Source organism: Phyllostomus discolor, chromosome 5, assembly GCF_004126475.2.
Source record: "Phyllostomus discolor isolate MPI-MPIP mPhyDis1 chromosome 5, mPhyDis1.pri.v3, whole genome shotgun sequence".
Taxonomy (NCBI): domain Eukaryota; kingdom Metazoa; phylum Chordata; class Mammalia; order Chiroptera; family Phyllostomidae; genus Phyllostomus; species Phyllostomus discolor.
Genome location: NC_040907.2, coordinates 152,887,362 through 152,912,256, shown reverse-complemented (window position 1 = coordinate 152,912,256; position 24,895 = coordinate 152,887,362). Strand labels below are relative to the sequence as shown.

General features: G+C 46.6%; 2 protein-coding genes across 10 annotated transcripts in view; one reads left to right on the top strand and one right to left on the bottom strand.

Annotated features, from left to right (window-relative positions):
* The window catches only part of SEC31B (SEC31 homolog B, COPII coat complex component), a 31,434-nt gene extending 24,868 nt beyond the window's left edge, over positions 1-6,566 (top strand). For all 9 annotated transcript variants that reach the window (XM_028513397.2, XM_036027153.1, XM_036027152.1 and 6 more), the window contains 7 exons: positions 2,440-2,617; positions 3,030-3,344; positions 3,613-3,671; positions 4,111-4,257; positions 4,545-4,655; positions 5,122-5,193; positions 5,425-6,566. In XM_028513397.2, coding sequence (XP_028369198.1) covers positions 2,440-2,617; positions 3,030-3,344; positions 3,613-3,671; positions 4,111-4,257; positions 4,545-4,655; positions 5,122-5,193; positions 5,425-5,604 — 1,062 coding nt within the window. In that variant the 3' untranslated portion in view covers positions 5,605-6,566. The remainder of the gene's footprint in view (positions 1-2,439; positions 2,618-3,029; positions 3,345-3,612; positions 3,672-4,110; positions 4,258-4,544; positions 4,656-5,121; positions 5,194-5,424) is intronic.
* Positions 6,567-10,162: 3,596 nt separating this feature from the next.
* The window catches only part of WNT8B (Wnt family member 8B), a 35,932-nt gene continuing 21,199 nt past the window's right edge, over positions 10,163-24,895 (bottom strand). The window contains exons 3-7 of the mRNA XM_036027521.1: positions 13,877-13,910; positions 12,970-13,131; positions 12,006-12,131; positions 11,088-11,230; positions 10,163-10,885 (exon numbers count right to left, since the gene is read on the bottom strand). Coding sequence (XP_035883414.1) covers positions 10,340-10,885; positions 11,088-11,230; positions 12,006-12,131; positions 12,970-13,131; positions 13,877-13,910 — 1,011 coding nt within the window. The 3' untranslated portion in view covers positions 10,163-10,339. The remainder of the gene's footprint in view (positions 10,886-11,087; positions 11,231-12,005; positions 12,132-12,969; positions 13,132-13,876; positions 13,911-24,895) is intronic.

Below are 24,895 nucleotides of genomic sequence, written 5' to 3'. Positions count from 1 at the left end.
GCAAGACATGGTGAGAATGTGAAATAACCTGAAGCTGGAGAGTGAGGTTGCATTTGAGATACTTAGTAGGGAGAATGGACAGAAATTGGCGATAGTTTAGGGGAGTGTGTGAAGTGGGGGGACTGGTCCCTAGGTTCCTGACTCCTAGGTCTGTCCAGACGGGTAGTGTGGTGTAAACTTGTGATACCAGGATCCTACTGGAGAGGCTGGGGAACAAAATCCAACGAGACTGTAAATAGCGGTATCAGGCAGAAGAAGCTCTGGTGATCGATTCATCCTGTCCCACCATCAATTCCAAGACCCTTTCTTCCCTCCCCCTTCTTCTCACTTCCTCCTCTCCCTTATTTTCTTCTTTCTCCATCTGTTTTTCTATTTTGAAATAATTATAGAGTCATATGAAGACACAAACAAATGTACTGGTAAGTCTCATGCATCCCAGCTCCACCCTACCCCACACCACTGTCCCGCAGCAACCACCGTGCAATAAACAAAACCAAGAAATTGACATAGTATAACCCATAGATTCACATTTTAGATTCGGAGTTCACCAGTTTTACATGTACTTGTGTGTGTGTGATTCTGTAAGAATTTGTCTTTTCATCTTTTTAACAGGGTCCTTCACAAAGCAAAGATTTTTCATTATATAGGGTCCAATTTATTGTTTTCCTTCTATGGGTCTTGTTATTTGTGTCAAGTCCAAGAACTCTTTGCCTAGTCCTAGGTCCCCAAACTTTCTCCTATGTTCTTTTTAGAAGTTTTATAGTTTTACATTTAAGTTCATGTTACTTTGAGTGAAGTTTAAGTTAAGCTTTATTTTCTTGCCAGTGGGTTTCCATTCATGGAAAAAGTTGTTCCTCCTCCATTGAATTGATTTTGTGCCCTTGTAGAGAGAGGGAGAGAGGGAGAGCATGCACAAGACATCATTTTGTTGATCCACTTATTTATACATTCATGGGTTGCTTCTTATATGTGCCCTGACTGGGTATCAAACCTGCAACCTTGGCATATTGGGGTGTATTGGGATGATGCTCTAACCAACTGAGCTACACAGCCAGGGTGTGTGTTTGTCTTGTTTGTTCATGTGTTGATTTTGGTTTTATATCCCACATATGAGTGAAATCATATGGTTCTTGACGTTTTGTCATCTGACTTGTTTTGCTAAGCATGGTGTTCTCCGTATCCATTTTTGTTTTTGCAAATTGTAGTGTTTCATCTTTTCTTACGGCTCAGTAGTATTCCGTTGTGCATATGTACCACATCTTCTCTGTCCCATAATCTGTCTAAGGCGACTTGGGTGGTTTTCATGTCTTGGCTACTGTGAATAATGCTGCAGTGAAAATGCACGAATCTCTACAAATAAATGTTTTTAAATTTTAGGGTGTTACTGGGTCATGTGGTAACTCTATTCTTAATTTTTTGAGGAACCTCCATATTGTTTTCTGTAGTGGCTGCACCCATTTACATCCCCACCAGCAGTGAGGGCTCCTTTTGTCCACAGCCTCTCCAGCACTTGCCATTACTGCCTTATTGATAACAGCCACTCTAACAGGTGTGAGGTGGTATCTCATTGTAGTTTCAATTTGCATTGCCCTAGTAGCTAGCGAAGTTGAACATCTTTGCATGTATCTTTTGGCCGTTTGTATGTCTTCTTGGGAAAAGTGTCTGTTCAGGTCCTCTGGTCATTTTTAAATTAGGTTGTTTGGGTTTTTGTTGTTGAGTTGTATGAATTCTTTATATATTTTGGATGTTAACCCCTTATCAAAGGTGTTGTTAGCAAATATCTTCTTGTGTTCAGTTAGTTGCCTTTTTGTTTGTTGACAGTTTTCTTTTGCTGTACAGAAGCTTTTGAGTGTAATATAGTCTCATTCGTTTATTTTTGCTTTTACTTCCCTTGATTTTGAGGTCAAATTCATAAAATCCTGCCTAAGACCAAGGTCCATAAGGGCTATGTTTTCTTCTATGTAATTTATTGCTTCAGGTCTTATATTTAGGGTTTTGATCCATTGCATATGGTTACAAACAGCAATCTGGTTTCTTCTTTTGCCTGTGACTTTCCAATTTTCCCTGCACCATTTATTGGAGAGGCCTTTTTCCCCTTGTATATTTTTTATTTCTTCATCAAAAATTATTTGCCTACATACATGTGGGTTTATTTCTTGGCTCTCAATTCTATTCCATTGGTCTCTGCGTCTGTGTCATGGACAATACCATTCTGTTTTGATTATTGTTACTTTGTAGTATAATTTGAAGTCCGGGATCAGAGATGACTGATCTTGATGTCTTGTGTCTTCTCTCTTTGTCAGTTTTTATAGAGATTTATCAACTTTGGGGTTTTTTTTTTAAGAACTAGCTTTTTCATTTTTTTCAATACTTTTTCTATTTGCAATTGCTTACCTTTTTTTCCCCTTTGCAAATGCTAATTCTTTTTTTCCTTCCAAGGTTCCCACTCTATCTACAAGGCCAAGGATTTTCACACCTCAGTCATCACTAGTGATGCCCCTGGCACTGTCCTGTCCTGGCCCTTATCAAGGCTCCAGAATGCAGAATGTACGAGACTACAGGGCACCTGAGCCCCAGGTAGCCCAGCCTTTAACCCTGGGCCCTGGGGTAAGGCCTGGTGAGTGAGTGAGTGATCTGTGTAGGCAGAACAGAGAGGAAGATGATTAGCACGGCCAGCATGGATTTGGGAGGCAGCATGCATGTTAGTGGGGGGAGCCTGGGATTTGAAGTCAGAATTCCCAGAACTCTCACTTACTGGCTTTATACCTGTGGGCAATACACTGTTTTGAAAAGTAAGAGTAGTTGTTCTGTTGGTTATTTCAACCGCACAGCACTGTTTTGAGAGTCAAATAAGGGATACAGTTTAAAGTACTTTGTGGTAGATCTCTATACACAAGTATTAATTCATTATTTATTATTGTTATTATGTTTTTACAAATTATTATTGCTACCTATTCCCCCCTCATATGCTTTGAGTCTCTCCCAAATTGAAATTTGGTGACAAATGACTTGTTTTTGTTCTACTTCAGCTTTACCTCAGCCACAGCTGTTAAGAGAGCAGAGGGCACAAGCTCCTAACCCCGTGGGATTCCCTGCAACGTGGCCTCTTCCTGGGCCCCCTCCGCCCACGGCACCCTCTGGAGTCATGCAGCCTGGCTCTGCCTGCCTGCCTGAGGCTGCTCGACTGCTCCCTTTCCTTCCTGTGAGACCCCCAGGTCTCGGCCCTATGAGCTCCCAGGCCCCAGCCCCTCCTGTCAGCTTCCCTGCAGCACACCTTCCGTGGGGACCAGGTGCTCCGTGCTCTAGCACCATCCAGACCGCTGGCATCTTGACCCCTCAGCCAGGTCAGTCTTCTTCCTGTGGCTTTCCTTTTCCTTTCCTTTTCCCAGTCATTGTCGGCCTCTCCTCCCCTGCCCACTACCACCTTGGGAGTCTCTTCCTCAAGCCAATGAACTGAGGCCCTTGGGCTGTAGAATGTCAACTGAGAGTGTGGCTGGTCTTCAGAGGGTGGTGTGGTGGCCTCCAGCTAAAATAATTTTGATGGCCTTCAGACTAAGAACTTCCAATGTTCCTGACCATGCCCCTAAATACCTTTATCTTTGTATTATACAGGACCTCAAGAGCCCTTGACAAATGCTCCAGCTCCCAGGGCAAACCTCCAGAGGAGACAAGTCAGTGCACCTCCCTACCCACCCCTGCACACCCCTGCACACATTTTCCAGCCACCCGCATTCTAGTTCCCAACAGGATTCAGCCCCATCCTTCCCATTCTCAGGCAGGCATTCTGCCCTCTCTTTTCATACTCACTCTTCTCCCCTCGCCCCCCGCCTTTCCTTCTTACATATACAGGGTGGGGCAAAAGTAGGTTTACAGTTGTGAGTATGCAAAACACAATTCTTATATTATTATTTACTAATTATTGTCTTATTTTCCGTATAAACAACTGTAAACCTACTTCTGCCCCACCCTGTGTACACCAGTCTTCCCACTTCCTGGTTTCCTACCCACTGTTCTGTCCCCTGCTCACTCATAATCCCTGCCACGCTCCCAAACCAGGGCCCGGGGAGTCTCTCGGCTTAGACCCATGTGCCTCTCTTTTTCTCTCTTTAGGTGCCAGAGACAGTTATGTCCCCAGCACCAATTACTGCTCCAGTTATGAGCCTCACTTCGGAGCCACTAGGGATCCTTTCCTCACAGGCCCCTGTCCCCGGTGCGGGTCGTGCTGCCCCCGGAGCACCAGGAGAACTCGGCCTGCAGGTGACAATGTGTTCCCTTCCCCTTGGAGACTTTCCCGCCCTCCTTGGGTATAGAAGAGCAGGGGGCTTGGTAGATGGGCCTCATTCCTAAAGGTGGAATCAGACTATGAGCTGGGGACTAGGGGGGGTGGCAGACACCAAAAGTCCTTACTGTAGAGGGTGCCCCTCCTCGACTCTGTCATGCTCTGGCAAGAACCGTGTGTTGCTGAGTCACCGCAGACCAGTCCTTAGGGGAGCTATGAGAAGGACAGCTTGCCTATCTGTCCTATCTCTCCACTCGTTCCTCAGCCACAGCCACCAGAGAAGATGGACAGGAAGGACCTGCCCCCAGAGCATCAGTGCTTGAAAACCAGCTTCGAGGCACTTCTACAGCGCTGCTTCCAGTCTGCCACTGACTTAGTAAGTCTGGACCTTCGCCGTGGTGCTCTCCTCCCATGCGTAGCTGGTTCCAGGACCCCTTAGCTCCGGGTCAGCTCTTTGTGCGACTCTTTTCTCACTGTCCCTTAACATGTCTGTATCTTATACTTATTTGATGTGCATGCAGGGCGAGGGAGAGGGTGAGCTTGTCCGGTCTGAAGTCCAGCTCCTTGGCAGCAGGACTCAGCAGCATGGAGACTCAGCACTTGGAAGGGAAGCAGGGAATACTGGAAGGAGGGTCAGACCAGGAGTCAGGAATCTTGCTGCTATTCATTCACTGGCTGCATCAGCTTGAGCAAGTCACTTACCCTCTTCAGGCCTCTAATTCCTCCTCTGAAATGAGAGAAGCAGCCTTAAGCCACTCTAGCTGTAATCTACTGTGATCCTTTATAACCCTGGGTGGTATGAGGCTTAGGGGCAGAATCAGAATCCATTTTCCTCCCTGCAGAAGACCAGACGGAAGCTGGAGGAGGCCGCCCAACGTCTTGAATGTCTATATGAGAAGCTCTGCGAGGGGACGGTAAGTACACTCAGTGGTACTCCTCTGTCCCTTGCCCTTCCACCATCATCCATGGCCAAAGGGAGCTCGAGTGTCCCCTCCCCTTGGGTCTCACCAACTTGGGTTTCCCACAGAATACCAATCCACCTTCCCTGGATGGGGCTCCAGACTGAAGTCCTCCTTTATCCTTTCTGTGCTGCTAGGGTAGGGGCTGGTTTGGGCTCACTAACCTAAGGGCCAATCCCTCCACAGCTCTCGCCTCATGTCCTGGCTGGGCTCCATGAGGTTGCCCGATGTGCGGATGCAGGAAGCTTTGAGCAGGGCCTTGCAGTGCATGCCCAGGTGGTGGGCTGCAGCCGCTTCAGCGAGGTCTCCAGCTTTATGCCTGTTCTGAAGGCTGTTCTCACCATTGCTCATAAGCTGCACGTCTAAGCCAGGCAGCCTCCGGGACCAGGAGGTCACTTCTATTGTTACTCAACCCTTCTCCCTGCAGAAAAGGGAATTTCGGAATGGATTCTTCATTTTTCCCCAGCCCTCTTTCTTGCTGCTGGGTATGTGATGCTGTGGGCTTGGCTCCAAACCTGCAGCGTGCCTGCTTTCTACCCCTGTGTGCCTGGCCCTCTGGGGTCTGCCTGAGGCCTGCTCAGCCTCTGAGGCAGGGCACAGAGCCGCTCTGCACTCCCCCTATGCTGTACTCTGACAAGACCCAGGGCAGGGTATCTTCTCCCTTAGAGAGACTCTGTTTAAGTCGCTTCTAAGAGGGTGAGCAGGAGCCAAGTCTACCTCTGCAATACCCATCTTTTAGGTCTTTTGTTTTTCTCCTTCTGTGGGTTATGAGCCTGACTTTACCTTCTACTTGCCTCTGACTTAGTCTTTCTCTGAGCCCCACAGGCTGGAGTAGAGTTGACTGTTCATCCTTTGAACAAGTCATGAACCCGAGGGAAGGGTGCTGAGCATAACCAAGAGAAGGAACTTTGGCTCTTGTCAGAAGGAAGATCCCATCCGCCAGCATTATTAAGAGTGGGTGAGGTCAGGTGGAAGGGAGAAGGGGTGCACTGCCTTTTGCTGGGAGCTGTCCGAGCCTATGAGATAGGAGCAGAGGGACCACTGCCTTTGGGGAATGGCCCCTGACTTGACCCGTCTGAGCCCTGTTCTGAGTCAGGGGTCCAAGGCCCTAGACCGTTCGTTCTGTGAGGGTAAGCCCGGCTCTGGAATAGGTACCACATTAACAAAAGACTCTCTTTTAGCACTGCTCCTCAAGGGTTGGAGGCTCTTGTCCCACTCAGCCCCCACGTCTCAAGGCTGCCTCCTCTGGCTGCACTTTCAGGGCTGGATGCTGCATTGAAGCACTGATGTACTTAATGTGCAATAAAGCTATTTATTTGGTTTCCTCAGTCATCTCCTGATAATTGTCTCCTGGGTCCTATTTTGCTCTTAACCTCTCTTCCTAATCCTCTTTGTTCTTGTTTCCTGTACCCCAATAAAGCAGGGGAGAGGCTTGGGGACAGATTCGGAGGGAAGGAAGTTGAAGAAAGGAGGTGTCACTGAAATAGACTCTCCTCGCAGCATTCACCACCACTCTGCTGTGTGTGTCCATCCGTGCCTGACAGTCAGCCCCAGGGTTTTCCCCACACCACTTCAGGGCCGCGCTCAGCAGCACAAAGGGGCTGGGTGTGAAGCCCGGGGTGCTACCTCTAATCCTGTTGTAGATCCCATCATGTCTGCCGGGCTGGATGTGTGTGTTTGAGAGGAAGGGATTGTTAGGCAGTATTTGTTTGTAAAGCCACTTGCTCTTCAGATAATACTTGCACTAACTTCTATTGATGAAGCAGTGTGAGCCCCAGCAAAGTCCTTTCCCAAAGTGTCTTTGAAGCCAAGAGCCCATTGAAGGGAAGAAAGGCCGGGAGAGGGGATTAGTTTGTTCAGCAGCTGTGAATTTCAGTGGGAGGTTGATGAACTCCGAAGTCTTTGTTTAAGTTAAAGGGGGGGAGAAAAAAGCCGCTGTTGGAGCGAGAGCCCCACTTGGGGCCCTGAACTAACACAAGGAGGAGTCTGAGCTGCAGGGAGCTGTGTACTGACTGCGAAGACTTTTCCCAAACACTTTCGGAAAAGGTGTTGTGAGAAGAGAAGGGGGCGGGGAGGGGGATTAGCATGTGAAATGAAGTTTTCATTGACTCCGGTGGGGGTAGAAGGCTATTTTAAAGGCATTTTGTTCTCTTATTTTCTCTTCTTGAGCTCTTTAGAGATATTGTTTTGCTAAGGCAGGCTTTCTTCCCCCTTCTTTCCAGTCTGTGGACTGCCTCTATGGGAGCCAACATAAATATTTCTCCTCCAGGAATGTGGGTTAATTAAAAGGAAATGAATGACTGGAAGCATCCAATCCAGACCCACAATAGGCGAGCGCCCTGCCCTGCCCTCCCCTCCCACCAGCACCAGCACCACCGGCACCGAGCACGACCCTGTCTCTTCTTCGCCCTGACCTGCTGTAGGGCCAGTTGAGGCTGGGATTCTTTTCAAGAAAAGAAAGCCCCGCTTGTATGCAGGCTTACAAGCCAGGGACTGGACGGAGACAGTGTTCTGCACCCCCCACCCCCAGTGTCCTTGTCACTTCTCAGGACCTCCCTCTGCTTCTGTCCTCCTACAGAGCACACAAGAGGAGGGAGCAGCCTGGGTTTCACTGTGCACCCCCTAGTAACTTACTAGTTGGTGGAATGAGCCAGACATCTTTCTCAGCATCAGTTTATGAAACCAAAGTTTTGAGTAGCTGACCTGGAGGTGTCTTCCCAAGCAGCTGTTCTGGAGCCGTCAGCATTTGTAAAGGGGAACACCGCCCCAGTGACTGAAGCTGCCAGAGAGCCTAGACTCCGGGGACACAGGGAGGGCAGTGTGGTGTTCGCCACTCCGTGCCCACTCCAGTGTTCGTTGAATGGGCAAATGGGCGGAGGGGAGGGGGAGGCAATACAGTCTAAGGTAGCTTAGTAATGTTTTCTTTATAGAACTCAGATGAATCTGGTATCAATCATATCCACTTGGGAATACAAAACAACCTGTGAGGAACTTTCTGGCAGTATGACATGTTTCTAGTACTGACCTGGAGTTATCAAATATGAAACACTGAAGTTCTGTGCTGAGAGACACCCCTCCTCCCCCCAGAGAATGCAGCTTTTCTGTACAACATTGTGCTTTTTTCTATTTCTAAATGCCTTGCCAGGTGTTCTTACTGTACACTATCAAATAATTCTGCCAAGTGGGACAGCCGGGTTGGTCTATGCTTGATGAGCGAAGAAGGGCAAGCTGGGAGACTCAAGAGGCCCAGATCAAAGCTGAAGGGAAAAGCGAAGGCCTTTTGCTGACAGAGCTGGAAACGAAGCTCTAGGAAACCCTGGAGGGGCAGGGGGTGTCCCCTGGAAGGAAGGAAGGGGAACCTCTCTCCTCAGAAAGTGCTAGCAGGAACAGGCCGCTGTCTGCATGTGGAAAATGGGAGCCCTTGCGCTCTCACAGGCTGGGCCCGAGAGCCTCGGCCCCTGTTCCTTGGAGCCACACCTCCTCTGTGCTTTCGCCTGCTCTGGGAGAAGCGGGACGAGGTTGTGGAGCATCCGACCAGTTCTGCTCCTGAAGAGCAGGCCCAGGGTGGGCCTAGGGAAAGAGATGGCTGCGAAGCTCTTTGGGCTGCAGAGTTTGTCAGGGATTGGCTCTTCCCTTCCCAGAGTCCTCCTTCATGAGCAAGCCCCTGCTGTACTGCTCTCTGGAATGAGAACCAGGAGACTCGGTCACCACAGCAGCAAGCTCTTACGACAGAGTGAACCCACTAGTGGAAGGATTGTGTGGCTGATTTAGTATTCCTTGGCAGATTAGCCTCAGGCCAGAATTACTACTTAGGGCCTAAGTCTGAGGCCATCAGGGCAGCGAGACTAGGGAGAGTGGTATTCTGGCAGGGTGGGAGAGACAGGAGGGCCCACGGGTTGTATTTGCCACCCGCCTTCCCCTGCGTTCCCAAGAATAAGTTCAATACCTGAGGGGGAAAAAGGGCACATATCACAGTGACTGCAATAAATTAAAAATTGAAGCTACTGAACTTCCTATTAGCAACAGTTTCATTACAGGAAGTTTACTTATTGAAGGAAAGCATCGAAGGCCCTGAATTCTGACTGTTTGAGAACCAGGTCAGTGAAGAGGAAAGGTCCCAGCTCCTCCTTCCTCATGACCTGCCTTCAGAGGGGCAAGCCAGGGTCCGAATGGGAACCTGGCTCTATTGAGCTCGGTCCTGGCTCCGAGGAGCAAGTAGGGGAGAAGAGGTAAAAACGGTTGCTAGGAGGAAAGAGGTTAGGGGCAGGGCAAGGTACTTTAATGAGTAGGAAATGACTGGCAGTCTGAGCTTACGCAGTCTCTAGACGTCGTGGGTATGTGTCTGACCACCTTGGGTGACTGTCCGGGAAGGTGGTTGTCTCACTGGTAAAGTCCGTCAGAGACGGCGATGAGCCGCAGCACCCTTGGTTTTCAGCAAGGCAGCGCTCTAGGATTCCCACCTTCCCCATCGTCAACCTCCAGGAGCCAGCCCCCAGGGACATGCTTTTCCCTGGGTCAGTTTTCTCAGTTTCTCTTTGGGGAAAAGGAGTAAGGGCGAAGGGGAGAGAAAGCATTAGGGGTTCCCGGGGAGTCTGTGCCTACTGCGGGGAGTGGGAAGCACAGGAGTGGCTCCGCAGGAGGAGGATGCATCGGTGATAGAGACACGGCAGCAGAAAATGAGGGCTGGGGAGGGCAGGGCGGTAAGAAAACGGGTAAAAGAGAAAAGCCAAGGCTCTACCCAGGCGGACCCTATATATTTGAGAAGGGATCTTCCTGTTCCTAAGGCTCCATAGGCTACGTTCGGCGTAGGGTAACTAGGTAGAGTGGAGGAACGCCTATTCTCATGCTTGTCCAAAGAAGATCGATAGCTCAGAATCTCAGAGAGTTCTAGTTCTCACAGGCTGTGTGCGCTGTGTGATCCAGGAGAGTGCAGCAGAATTGGGGAAGCAGGTTGGAAAGTAACAAGCTCGGAAGATTGCATCCTCTCTCTCAGGATCCCTGGGCTTGTGAGTGTGGGATCCGCGTTCCCCAGGTTCCTCTATTACTGGGGTCTCTAAAGGAAGCCAAGGACAAAGGGGAAAGGAGCGGGGAGAGGAGACCCTTAGGGTTTTCTCGAGGATTTGTGCGCCGCGCCCCCGCGTGGCCGCTCCGCGCGGCTACAGAAGTACTTGGTGACTCGCCGGCGGCACTGCTCGCATCGGACAGCGCAGCACCAGTGGAACTTGCAGTTGCAGCTGGACACCGTCTCCGCGCGGCGCTCCTCCACCGCTAGCCCGCAATCCCCGCAGAGCCGGCGGCAGCTGCGACGCTCCCAGCGGCCCAGGGCCCGCCCGCGCCGTAGGCACTCGCGGCCTTCCGTGCCCAGCAGGCCTAGAGTTTTGTTCTCCAGACAGTAATCTGGGGAGTCCTCCAAATGCACCAGCTCCCTCGTGGAGATGGAGCGAAAGGTGTCAGCGATGGCGCCGCGGCCGGCCGCGCTGTTGCCAGCACCTTGCAGCAGGTCCACCTTGAGAGCTGCGTGGTACTTCTCCTTCAGGTGCGCGCCCACCTCGCGGAACTCAGGCAGCTGCAGCCAGCAAGTCTGCGTGGTGCAGCTGCCAGACACGCCGTGGCACTTACAAGTGCGTTTCATGGTGCCCTTCACCGCCTAGGGAGAGAGAAGTGAGCGAACCAGGGGTTGAGCGCGTGGGGAGTCTCCTCTGCCTCTGGAGGGTCGCAAGACGTCTAGCTTGTCTACATCGCTTTAGTACATCCTCTTTCCAAACTTAAAGGAAGTGAAGAGTTGTCCTCACCTAGGGGTGGTAGTAGATGGCGCGAGCTGCCTAACCCCGAAAGGCTGTAGGACTCACCTTGCGGCCGGCCTCATTATTGTGCAGGTTCATGGCTGCCCGGGCATCCTGTCCCGTCTCCAGGGCATCCACGAACTGTTTCGATATCGCCTCTCCAAAGCCCACGTTGTCACTACAGCCTCCCCACAGCCAGCCTTGACCCCCTGGAAAAGTGCAGGTGAAGGAAAGGTCGTTGAGCAGGCGGCGCAGAACCGCCTAGGCAGCTGTTTCTAATTGGGTTTGGGGGGATTTGAGATGGGGAAAGATTAAGGTTAAGTGAGTGCCCTGTCTCGTTTAGTTTCAGCCTAGATTTGTTTTTGCCACTTTTACGCGCCCACGTTCAGCCAATCCCTTGCTCGGGCCTTCATGACGTAAGTAGTTGCCGAATGGATTCTTTACAAGGTGCAGGTGCGCCCCTCTCTGCAGGGAGTTTCAGGTCTTTGGGCAGAATGTGTGCCTGTCCCGCCAGCGACGGACTTCCGGAAGGGACAGAATGGCCCGGAAAAAGGTGAGGAAAGCGCGAGCATTGAGGGGGAGAGAGAAGAGCAATTGAAATAATACAGAAAAGCTAAACTGGAAGTTGAGTCGGAGGGCACATAGGATTAGTTGGGACAATGGAGGTGAAGAGTGGAAATGAGACAGAGGCAGGCAACGTGGAAGGACGTCCCCCCATGTGTTTGGCAGAGCGACTGGATTGAATCCACGGGGGATGTTTTCCTTTAAAATAAGAAAAACACTCAGTAGGAGAAGGAGGATCCACACTACATTTAACCTGGTTTCACAAGGTAGGGTTCAGCTGGAAGGGGTTTGCCCTGATTTTCCTCAACTTTAGAAGAATACAACTCTTCTTCACCCCACCCAGCTGCCCACCAAGCTTTTCATTGTTCAAGTGAACTCCACTGGCCTGCCCCACCCACCGTCGGCATCGCCACCACTCACCCAGCTGCCCGTTGCGGGAGTCGTCACAGCCGCAGTTGTCGAAGTCCCCAAGGCTGCAGTTTCTGGTCAGAGTGTACATGACCCCCGCGGAACTGATGGCGTGCACGAACGCTGTCTCCCGGTTAGCTGACGGGAACCAAACATTGGGCGCGTTACAAGGAGTTGCGACCCAAAGAAACACCAGTCATGCTGCCTCCCGTTAATATAACCAGTTTCCTCTCCTTTCCCAGCTCCGTCCTGTATTTCCCCAACTTCATAATGGACCTTACTCTCTTCCAAGGTCTACCCCAGCCCTGGTCGCGGCCCTTCTTTTCTCCCCTCCCATCTTTTCAGGTCGTACACTTTAATGATTAGGTGACTAGATTTTCACTGATGGACCTGGTTGTAAAGGATTTGGGTGGGAAAGAGCCTGAGGTAGAAATGGGGGAGGAGATGAATCTAAAGGCCAGATTATCAAGAACCCATCCCCTAAGAGGCATGTGCCAACTAGTTCTGAAAAGAACCTCGCACTGCCAGCTCCTTTATTTACTGGTGTGGCCACTCTGTCTTCTCCATGGGAATCTGGTCTCCAAGCCTGTCCCCACTTGCCTTGTACCTCTCTGCTGAGCCTGCTGAAGGAAGGGCTAAGAGGATCGAGGAATTATGACCCCTACCTACCTCCTGACGTTATTTATATTGTGAGAAAGCCTTTAGCCAGCTGGGAGGCTAAAGATGATATAGGACTGGGGGTGAGACAGGGTCCATTTGTTGGGCAGTGAGGGTGTTGGGGGAGAAAGAAAAAAGCTCTCTAGGTAGGAAAGAGGAGCTGGAGATGGCACAGAGAAGATCCCCATGAGGGAGACAACCTGAGAGTAAAGACCACGTGAGGGAATAGAGTGCAGAGGAGCAAGGGGCCATCCCTGGAAAGAGGGGCTCTAACCTGTGGCCAGGGGGTCCGGGGAGCTGTGGCCAAGGCTTTCCTTACCACTGCGAAGGCCCCCGTGGCTGGACAGCTGCAGGGCTCGCTCGGGGCAGTTCCAGCGGTCCCAGGCAAACTGGTATTTGCATTCTTCAATACCACTCTGAGCGCCAGCCGCCACGCTGCTGGAGTAGATCAGGTAAGCCTGCAAGGACCCAGGGGTCAGAACTCAGAATGCCCCCTGGGCATTTGCCCGGAGGAGACATTTGCCCTAAAGTGGCTAAGCCCCTGTCATCCTGACCCTGCCAAATAATGACAACATAAACACTTTAAACATGTTGTCTCAGTTAACATCACAAACAATCTTGTGGAATAGAAACCATTTTATAGATTAGGAATCTGAGGCTCAGAGAGGTGAAGTAAAGCAATTGGTGTAAGGTCTTCACAGTCAGAGAACAGTAGAAGTAGGAATGAAGCTCAGTTTTGTCAGACACTAGACCTGACTTCCTTCACTCTGCTATTCTGCCTCTCTGAAGTGATCCCAAATTACATCATTCATGAATTTTTCAGATGTTCTCATCCCATTACAATCTGAGAAAATAACATTTTGGAACTGGAAATGTCCTTGGAGATAATGCAGTATAATGCCAGCGTTTCAAAAGTAGGAAGCGGCATCCCGTCACTGCGCTGAGAAGGTTTCGTGACCACAGCCTGACACTGAAAGGCTGTCGGCTTTTCCGGCTCTGGAAATTCTGGCTATAAATTCACAATCAGTACTCCTGAGTTCTTGTCCTGGCTCTGACACTAATTTGCTGTGTGGTTTGGGGTGTATCACCAACTTCCCTCTATGCACAGTTTTTCTGTCTGTAGTAGACATAATAAAAGATGTTGATATAGTGAAAAGAAATTGGCATGTAATCAAGATGATAAGATTAGTGAAATCCAAACAAATCAGAGGAAGTTTTTTTCTTACCTTTGGACCAGTCATCAGGAAATTGTTCACTGACCTGGAAGAGAGAAAAACCACAGGGCATAATGGAGATGCACCAACTCATTTTTGCTGCCAAGAATTGTAAGTAAGGATCACTTCAGAAGAGAGAATTTATAGGAAGAAAGGAAAAAATGTGTTTGCCAAGGAAAAATTATGCAACTTATTTGATGAAAAGAATACGTACAAAAGGAATTAGTAGTATGCTTCCTTTGGATTTTTAAACTTTCAAATACCAAATATGCTGGGAGTAGTTTGGTTGTGGTCTCACCACAGTCAGGAAGAGCAGCACTCACTCACTGCTGTGTGCCAGACGCTGTGCTCTCTGCATTTTACATGTTGGTCTTGTTCAATCCTTCCTACCAAGGGCATCACCATCCCTATTTTTTGAATAGGGACTCTGAGCCTCCAAAAGTATGTCAGGTCACCCAGTTAATAAGCAATTGAACAGGATTTGAATCCAGGTCTGTCTGACTCCACTGGGCTTTGAGAAGGATAGTTCTCGAATCAGAAAGAGGTCAACAGTAGAGTCTCTTTCTAGAGGTTGAGTCATAATTAAATTCCAAAAACAAATAATCTGACTCTGGAAAATAGTTTGGCTGCTCCTTTCAAAACTTAAAATGGACTCGTCCTATGACTTAGCTGTTCCACACTTGGGCAGTTATCCCTGAAAAATAAAGACTTATTTTTCCTCAGGATCTTGTACTTAGATGCTCTTAGCAACTTTAGTAATAATAACGCAAAATTTGAAACTGTCTAAATGTCCTTCAAAGTGTGAGTGGTTAAAATAACAGCGGTGCATCCACACCACGGCATACTACTCAGCAATGAAAAGGAATGGACAACTGATACACACAACAGCTGGAATGAACCTCAAAGAAATTACACTGGGTGGTCAAAGCCAGTCTCAAAAGGATATATACTGCATAATTTCACTTATGCAACAACCGTGAAGTACATAATTATGGAGCTGGAGAATAGATTCGTAGTTTCCAGGGGTTAGGCATGAGGGAGGGGCGTGGCTATAAAGGGATGACACGGCAGAGTCTCGTGATGATAGAGTTAAGTGTCTTAACTGTGGTGTGGTTACGCGAAGCTTTCCACGTGGCAAAACTGCACTGAGCTATGCACATACACACAGCTATGAATGTTTGTAAAACTGGTGGTCTGAATAAACTTTATAAATATTACACTTTCATTGGTTAACACTGTGGGGAGGCTCCTGGGGCACCTCCCTGCCCATGCCTTTGCAAGCGTCTGCCACTCTACAGTTATATAAGAATAAAAAATTAAATGCATACGTACATAATCTGTAATGCCAGAGATTTGGCAAATGGACTTCAGGATAGGCATTGAATATTAACCCAAATACTGATATATTACCAATTATTATTTTTCTTTCCCCACTGTCATGGAATAAAGTAACATGGGAGTCATTAACCATTGTTCCATGAAAGCTAGCGTACCCTGTGATCGTAAAGGCCGGTAAGATGCTGGCAATTGTCAGAAAGCGGACTGGAGACTAAAGAGACTGAGGAAGTGCAGTTTCCTGTCAGAGGTCTAAAGAGTTGGCTGACTCTCTTCATACAAAACACACACAACACCTAAAATGTGGTTGGGTTTTGAAAGACAGTACTATAAACTGGGAGGCTGCCATGTGAGAGAAGATGAAAAAGATTTGGAAGGAAATATATGAGTTTTGGAAAATCATAAAAGACTACATAGTCTAGCAAAACTAAAACCCACTTTTTAAAGCTTGGCAGGGAAAATGAAGCTGACTGACGAGTGCTACTCTCTTGGGGGCGGTAGTACCAGCAAAGAAGAAGAATACTTTCAAAACAGCTTAAATGCATTCACAATCGCTAAAGCCATTATGGGTTTGCAGATAAATTTCTGATCCTGGAAGACTAGAGTCAGAGGAGTCGGCTAGGCCCTTTGCTTCAGAGAAGGGTGCCTGACTTGCTCTGGCTCAGGAGGGCATTCTTAAAAAAAAATAAAAAATTATATATATATTTGTATTTATTTTTAGAGAGAGGGGAAAGAAAGGAGAGAGGGAGAGAAACATCAATGTGTGGTTGCCTTTCACGTGCCCCCTAGTGGGGACACAACTTGGCTCGCAACCCAGGCATGTGCCCTGACTGGGAATCGAACTAGAGACCCTTTGGTTTGCAGGCTGGTGCTCACTCCACCGAGCCACACCAGACAGGGCAGGAGGGCATTCTTTATGTTAGTGATAACTTTCAAAGACCCTTGGATGTAACCAGGCAAGACAGAGGCTAGTTCCCATTCCCCAGGACAGGCAGTATCAGGAAAGAAAAAAACAAACAAACAAAAAAATCAAGTGGCAAACAAAGGAGAAAACTTGGCCATGAGCCTGGGTGAAGAGACTTCCTGGAGAGGACACTAGGTTGGAGTCACAGGGAGTGTTGGGCAGAATGCTAGAGGATTCTTCTTCTTTCCTCAAAGGCCCTACAATATGTAAAGATTTGTATGACATGCTGGTCTAGCTCAATTGATTAACCAGTCGAATTTAATTGAGCACCTGCCATAAGATATGGCTGTTAGCCTTATTTGGACAACATTCTTGCAAATTGACTTGTGTTGGTAACCCCTGAGTTATTTACAGACATATTCGAACCATTGTATAGTCAGTCTGCAGCTAAATCAACCTTCTGAGAGCCTAATGCTGATGTCATCCTCATGAAGAGTCTTCATTCTCCAACTCTTGCACTCAAGGCACTCCATAATCTGACCATACATACCTTTCCAGCCTCATTTCCCATGAAATATCCCTACTTGTCCAATCCTCTAGTCAAGCTGGACCAGTTGCTGTTCCCAGGCACCCAGACATGTATGCTCTGTGCCTTCAATTGTGCTGGCCTCTTATGTATTGCCTACTCTTAGTACTTGGTGCCAGAACAGCTAGATATCCATGTGCAAAAACTGGACCCTTGCCTCACACCATATACAAAAATGGAGTTGAAAATAGATTGTAGACCTAAATGTAGGAGCTGAAACTGTGCAACTCTTAGAAGAAAATACAGGTATTAAGTTTTCATGATCTGGGGTCAGGCAGTGTTTTTTGTAAAGATGATGCCAAAGCCACAAGTGACCAAAGAAAACAATGATAAACCGGATATCATCAAAATTAAAAACTTTCGTGCTTCTAAAGGCACCAAAAGAGAAAGTAAATTATTAATTAAAAGAGAAAGTAAATTATTGGTAAATTATTAATTTACCAATAATAAGAATTCACAAGGGCTGTCAGATCTCTCTCTCCCATTCTGAGCTCTCACAATAACGTTCCCTGAGTAACTTCTCCTCTCACTCCCATCTAGGCTGGGCAGACAAGTGCTTTAGTCCTTGTCTCCACTACTCTCTGCCACAGCTCCTCCCCGAACATCCACAAGTTCTTTTCCTCTCCGTGTGTGTCTAGATCCTTGCTAGTCTCTTCATGACTAAATATCTCTGCAACTAAACAACAGATGCAGATGCATTAGTAGTTTTGAGGCAGAGCCCTCTGCGCCATCCGTCATTTTTCCTTTGCATCTGTTCTAAGGATCTTCTAACCTTGCAACAACGCAGCATCTATGAGGTAGCCATGATCGAACCGCTGTGCAAAGTACCTTGATCTAGGGTACTGTAGCCTCTCAAACACCACAGCTTTCAACATTATGCAGCTTCTCTCATAGGCTGTACCATCTCCTAAATTGTCTATTCTATAATCTGTCCAGTCACTGTTTTTCCCAGGGAGCTGGGGCAGGAGGGGAGGGACTTTGCATCAACCCACATACAAATGCCACAGTTTCTCTTTTAGCTTTTAGAAAATCTTCAAGGTTTTTCTTTGTCTTTTTTGACCTAACATTTATTATCCATATATCCATTCACCCTGATTTTCAATACTTCTTTTTATCTACTACCATTTGAAGACACTTTGAATCATTATTTATTACTATTTTATCACCTTCAGAAGTTCACAAAAAAATTGCTAGTTCCCATTCTCTGTCAGTATTGTCTAATGGTGGACGAGAGTTTTAAACTACTATCCAATGTTTCAACCATTTCTCCCTGTCTGGGGACGGTTCTCCAAAGTAGAACAGCCTGTGAGGTGGTCTGTAGCAATCACAGTGTATGGTCAACAGCTTGGCTGCCATGGTGAGAACACACACCTAATTCTGTAGAGCCGGTGATACGGATGGGCGCCAGACCAGAAGTGCCGAGCACCATGCCATCTCCAGACTTCCTTCTCCCCCTGCATGCCCAGGACCTTGCTCCTGGACCACGTCTGTGTGCCACACCCCCTCTGCCCTCAGAATGGGAGTTTGCTCCCAGGAGAGTGCTAAGTCTCATGCAGCAAGCTCCTCGCAGGCCAGCTGCCCTAGTTTGCCTAGTGTACCTGGGTACGTTTGAATCCCAGGGCTGGATGTGGCTGAAACTTCAGTTAGGATTCCCCCTTTTCCTCCCCCACACATATTTTTTAAAAAGCAAAGTTCTGCATATGAATGCCCAGAATTTGGTATTTTCCTCTCACTGCCCAGGACTTCCATGTCAAAGCCTTCTGACCCCTCCCTTTGTTCTTCCCCTCTCCACTGTCCTCACAAGTCTTTGAATAACAAACAGGTTTGGTTTCTCTGTAGCCTTTCATCTCATTTCTTTAGGTCCCTAAAAAGTCTCTGGGTCATGAAGCTGTAGTAGTCCTACTTCAGGAGAGACTGTGTGATTGTTGTCATGTGGGGTGAGGGCCCAGGGGAAAGCAGAAGTGGCGAATGATGGTAGATACACATCTCCCTCCGGAGATCTGGCACGAAGGTGTTCCAGTGAAGCAACTTTTCCTTAGGGTGAATGTCTGGCAGCTGACTCTACACTTTGTGGAACTCACAAGATGCCTTGGGCCCTGGCAGCCCAAACACAGCTCTTTCCAAATCAGTTTCCTTGTGATTTTCTCTTATCTGCTACAACATATGACCCACAGAACACACATGTACCAATATTTACCCACACACAATCACAGAAAAGGCAGGCCTTACTGATCACTGTGAAATAATATCCCATGGGTCCAAATTGTTTACCACCCCCTCTAACAACACCCAGTATATTTAAGCTAGGTACAATTCACTGTACAATTAGAAAGAGTTAAGCTTAAAAATGGAAATGTTTTTCAAGGGTGAACAGATCATTCTTATCTGTCGTAAAGTATAAATAATTGAAATTGAACTCTTTCCTATTTAGGGAAAGGATTAGGAAGTAAAAGTCACAAGATACCTGAAGTCTTGTAGGGAGAGAAGTATTCAAAATTTGAAAGACAAATTTCTTCCTACTTAAACATTTTTCAAGAGGGCCCTGACTGGTGTGGTTCACTGGACTGAGTGACAGCCTGCAAACCAAAGGGTCACTTGTTTGATTCCCAGTCTAGGGCATACTCCTGGGTTGTGGGCCAGGTCCCCAGTAGAGGGCGTGCGAGAGGCAACCACATATTGATGTTTCTCTCCCTCTCTTTCTCCCTCCTTTCCCCCTCTAAAAAAAATAAATAAATAAAATCTTTTAAAAAATTTTCCCTGGATGGTGTAGCTCAGTGGATTGAGCACCAGCCTGCAAACCAAAGGGTCGCTGGTTGGATTCCCAGTCAGGACACATGCCTGGGTTGCTGGCCAGGTCCCCAGTGGGGGCCATGTAAGCGGCAACCACACACTGATGTTTCTCTCCCTCTCTTTCTCTCTCCCTTCCCTCTCTCTCAAAAAAATAAATAAAGTCTTTAAAAAATGTGTAAAGAGGGAACAAAGGTGATTATCACAAGGGAGATCTGCTTCAGTGGAGCAATGGAACAGAAACCAGATTACAGTGTGTGAACAGCTATGAAATGAAAGCAGCTGGCGTAGACTCAGTGGAGGAGAATGGATGGCATTGAAAAGAGAGAAATGCAGTGAAGATTGGGGCTATGTGCAAGTTTTTTCAAGAAGAATATAAAAGCAAAAATTAAGGAATGTACAGGCTCTGGTCATCTCCCCATAGCTATTTCACTGACTTAAACTCCACCTGTTTCTTCAAAGGGAATTCAGCCTTAAACACAATTCTCATAATTTTTAATAAATGTAAATTTTCTATATTACAAGGTAATTACCTAGAATATATTTTTAAAACTCTTATAAGCCATTTTGGTAGCCATCTTTATATTAAAATTTATATTAAACTTCCAACCAAGATGACCACATAGGTAAACAAGGCTCATCTCTTCACACAACCATATCAAAATTACAACTAAAATATGGAACAACCACCACCTAGAACTGTCAGAAATATAGTTGAATGGAAGTATGACAACTATAGAATTAAATAAATTACATTCATCCAGACTAGTAGGAGGAGCACAGACATGGAACAGGCTGGTCCCACATCCATGTATGGTAGATAAAAATTCAGGAGAGATATCTCGGGAGTGAGGGGGTCCCAGCTCCACATCAGGCCTACCAGCTCAGGGTTTCAGTGCCAGGACATTAAGTCCCCATAACTTCTGGCTGCAAAAACCAATGAGGATTGAATTAGTGGAAGACACTTATGAAGTCCCAAGCAGTTCCCCTTAAAGAACACACACAAGGACTTACACATACTCACTCCCTCTGAGCTCCAGCACTGTGGTAGCAGCTTTGAGAGGCATCAGTGGCATACAGGGAGGAACTGAAGTGTATGGCATCAAGGCGGGAGCTGAGAGAGAGCTTTCTCCCAGACAGAAAAGTGGACAGAGGCCATTGTCCCTTTCCTGGGCTCTCCCCCAAAAGATCCACAGAGCAGCAAGTGGGTGCCATATCTGAGACTCCATCAACCTGGCTGACACTGTTTGTTGCCCCCTGGAGATGCCCTGAGACTCTGTCCCACCCAACTTAAAGGCTCATCCAAATGGTTAACTATGTCTTTTCCATATGAATGACTGGTCTTGGCTCCTGCTTCACAACTTCCTAAATCCTGTCAAACAAGCAACACCTGGCCTCAGTAAGCCCTCTAGGCTAAGTGGCCCAGGCCTGGCACTAGCAGCAGCCAGCCTAGATTCACAGCTTGGCTTTACCTGGGAATCTCCAAGCTCAGCACAAGTAGCAGCCATCTCAGATTGCTTTATAGCTCATGCAGAGTGGCCCCAGGTAGAACACAGGTGGGGGCTGACCTTGGCCTGCACCACCCAGGAAACTCCAGAGACTGCACACCCAGTGGACAACTACAGACCATGTCAAAGCACCACCACCCTACCCCTGCACAGCTGATCCTCCACAGAGGGCAGACGTTGGTGATCAGTGGTCACAGCCAGTCCCTGCGGCTGACTGGCCTGGGTAAATCCCTCCCATTGACCTGCCAACAGCAATCAAGGCTCAACTAAAAAGGAGGGTGTACTCAGCCCACATGAAGGGTGCAACCTAAATACCCAGCTTGGGTGATAGGGGAGGCTGTGCCACTGGATCCTACAGGAAGTGCACTGCAAGACATGTATTGTCTTGGTAGGCCATGCTACCAAGACAGGAAGTCATAGCATCTCTACCTAACACATAGAACAAATGCAGGAAGTCTGTCAAAATGAGGAAACAAAGAAACATGGCCCAAATGAAAGAACAGAGGAAAACTCTAGAGATAGAACTAACAAAATGGAGATAAGCCATCTATCAGATGCAGAGTTCAAAACACTGATTATAAGGATGCACAAGGAACTTAGTGAGGACCTCAAGAGCATGAAAAAGATCTAGTCAGAAATGAAGCACACACTAATTGAAATAAAGAACAATTTACAGGGAAACAACAGTGGAATAGATGAAGCTGAGAATCAAATCAGTGATTTGGAACGTGAGGAAGCAAAAAATGACCAATCAGAACAGCAAGAAGAAGAAAGAACCCCCCCAAATGAGAATAGGGTAAGCAGCCTCTGTGACAACTTCAAGCATTCCAATATTCGCATCATAGGGGTACCAGAAGGAAAGGGGAAGAGCAATAAATTGGAAATCCATTTGTAAAAATAATGAAAGAAAACTTCCCTAATTTGGTAAAGGAAATAGACATATAAGTCCAGGAACCACAGAGAGTCCCAAGCAAGAATGATCCAAAGAAACCTACTCTAAGACACATCATAATTAAAATGCCAAATGTTAAAGGTTAAAAGAGAAACTTAAAAGCAGCAAGACAAAAGCAGTTAGTTACCTACAAAAAAGTTCCCATGACACTCTCAGCTGATTTCTCAAAAGAAACTTTATAGGCTAGAAGGGATTGGCGAGAAATTCAAAGTCATGAAAAGCAGGGACCTACAGCCAAGATTGCTCTACCCAGCAAAGCTATCATTTAGAATCGTAGGGCAAATAAAGAGCTTCCCAGACAAGAAAAACTAAAGGAGTTCATCATCACCAAACAATTATTATGTGAAATATTAAAGGAATTTATTTAAGATAAAAAAGATCAAAACAATGAACAATAAGCCCTGGCTGGCATAGCTCAGTGGATTGAGCACGGGCTGCGAACCAAAGTGTCGCAGGTTCAATTCCCAGTCAGGGTACATGCCTGGGTTGCAGGCCATGACCCCCAGCAACCGCTCATTGATGTTTCTCTCTCTCTCTCTCTCTCTCTCTCTCTCTCTCTCTCTCTCTCTCTACCCCCCTCCCTTGCCTCTCTAAAAAGAAATAAATAAAATCTTTAAAAAAAGTGAACAATAAAATGGCAATCAATAAATATGTATCAACAATGGAATCTAAAAAACATACTAAGGAAATAAGAACAGAGAAAGAATCATGGATATGGATAGTATTTTGATGGTTGCCAGATAGGAGGGGGGTGTGGGGCAATGGGTGAGGAGGTAAGGGGATTAAGAAGTACAAAAAGGTAGTTACAGAATAGCCATGGGGATGTAAAGTACAGTATACAAATGGAGTAGCCAAAGAACCTATACATGACCCATGGACATGAACAATGGTGTGGGGATTGCCTGAGGGAGTTGGGGTGCTGGGTGGAGGGCGGCAAAGGGAGAAAAACTGGTACAACTGAAATAGCACAATCAATAAAATGTAACTTTAAAATTTTATGTTAAAACCCCACATTATCTCAAATCCAACCCTTGACAAATAATTACTGGCAAAGACCATATAATAGCCTTCAGGACAACTGTGTATCATGGATATCTAGAAAACAATCTCAGGCTGATTCTTTCCCAGGCACATCATAAATTTTCAAGGGATAATCTTTTCCTCTGAAAGTGAAATGTTTTATAGAGAGATATTGTCCTTTCTTGTCCTCATTTCCTTCTTTGTTTATGTATTGTAGCAAACTCTGCTGAGAAACACTGAGCTACAAAAAAGCACTCCAGCACTTAGCATTTAAATGAGGACTCTAACTGGGACTCTAACTCAATTCTCTGTTCTGTGGTCTCTAAGTAAAAGCTGCTAAGGAACAGCTCCAGCCACTGTTCCCAGAAAGCCTGAAGTTGCAGGAACCTCATCCAGGATTAGTATGGAAGCAGAGCATTTTGTTTTGTTTTCTGATCTTGTTACTTTGGTCCCTGTGGTACAGGATTTAGAAAACATTCACATTCTTAACTGCATTGATGGATGCAATACCAGTTTATGTCAGGATCAAGAGGGTGGGTGCACATCGTAACTCTAAGGACTGCCCTATAAAACAACTAGATGGACAGTTCAAGGTAGGAAAATTGGCAGGCTTTGGTACTTTGGTACCTGTTTTTACTACTTAATGGAACGAAATCCAGTGGAAAGTAAAAATGTCCTCTCCTCAGTCTGATCCACCTATCAATTTCTGTTGCCTTTACTAACTAACCACAGCTCAAACAAAAATAAACTCAAATATGTATTTGAATGAATTCTCTTTTTGCTAATTTGTGTTCTTGATTTTTTCATCCTATGGGGGGTCATATCTGTATGATATCCCCCAAGACTCACTTTAATTACTGGTCCTAGGTCACTCTGACACGGGATAGGGCATTCCTTGTCCTATGTCTCTTCCTCCTATTTTGAACCATGGCAGTACTTGGAAGATTTAGATGGAGAGAACACATGTAGTTGGAAATGCTACAGAAAGTATACACGAAGCAAAAATTAGCCAAGGGATAACTATTGAGGCCGAGTTATGGGAGTTGATTATATATGCTGTTCTCTTTATGTTTGTAAAAAGAAAATAAATTTTCAGCCCTGGCTGGCATAGCTCAGTGGATTGAGCGCGGGCTGCGAACCAAAGTGTTGCAGGTTCGATTCCCAGTCAGGGTACATGCCTGGGTTGCAGGCCATGACCCCCAGCAACCACACATTGATGTTTCTTTCTTTCTCTCTCTATCTCCCTCCCTTCCCTCTCTAAAAATAAATAAATAAAAAATCTTAAAAAGTATTTTTAAAAAAGAAAATAAATTTTCCATAATATAAAATTAAACAACAGGATACTCCTGAAGCAATAATCTATGCAATATAGGCTCCACAAGACACCTTGGATTAAAATGAAGAAATACCAGACAGGGTAATATGGCCAATATTAGGTTTGCTATTTATTATCCCAGATTTTGGTATGGAATAGAACCTTCAGAGTCTGATATAGTGAACTTGAAGAGCCTGAGTGAAGAAAAAGGACTGAAATTTATGGTAGCAAAAGAGAATTATGGGGCGGGGGGGGTTGCTAAAAAATATTTATTAAAAATACAATTGTTGTCCATATCTAGTTGCATATATGGGAGAATTACAGAATTACAGCTTTGAATGAAGGGGAAATTCTTCCTTATGCAGGATGGTTTCAGCTTGGCCTGGAAAACACAAGAATTTCATCTATGGAGCTGCATAGCGACACTGAGCTATTGGCCTACTTACAGGGTCTACAGAGACTACTGGAACATAGCCTGAGTCTGTGCTGGTACTGGAGCATGCTGACGTTGGCAGAACAACCTGTTAAGGAAAGTGAACTTGGACTGATTGGATAATAGTGAATTTAAATGATTCCCTCATGGTCTGATTTCTCTTGTCCTGGAGAAAACTCTGACCTAAGAAG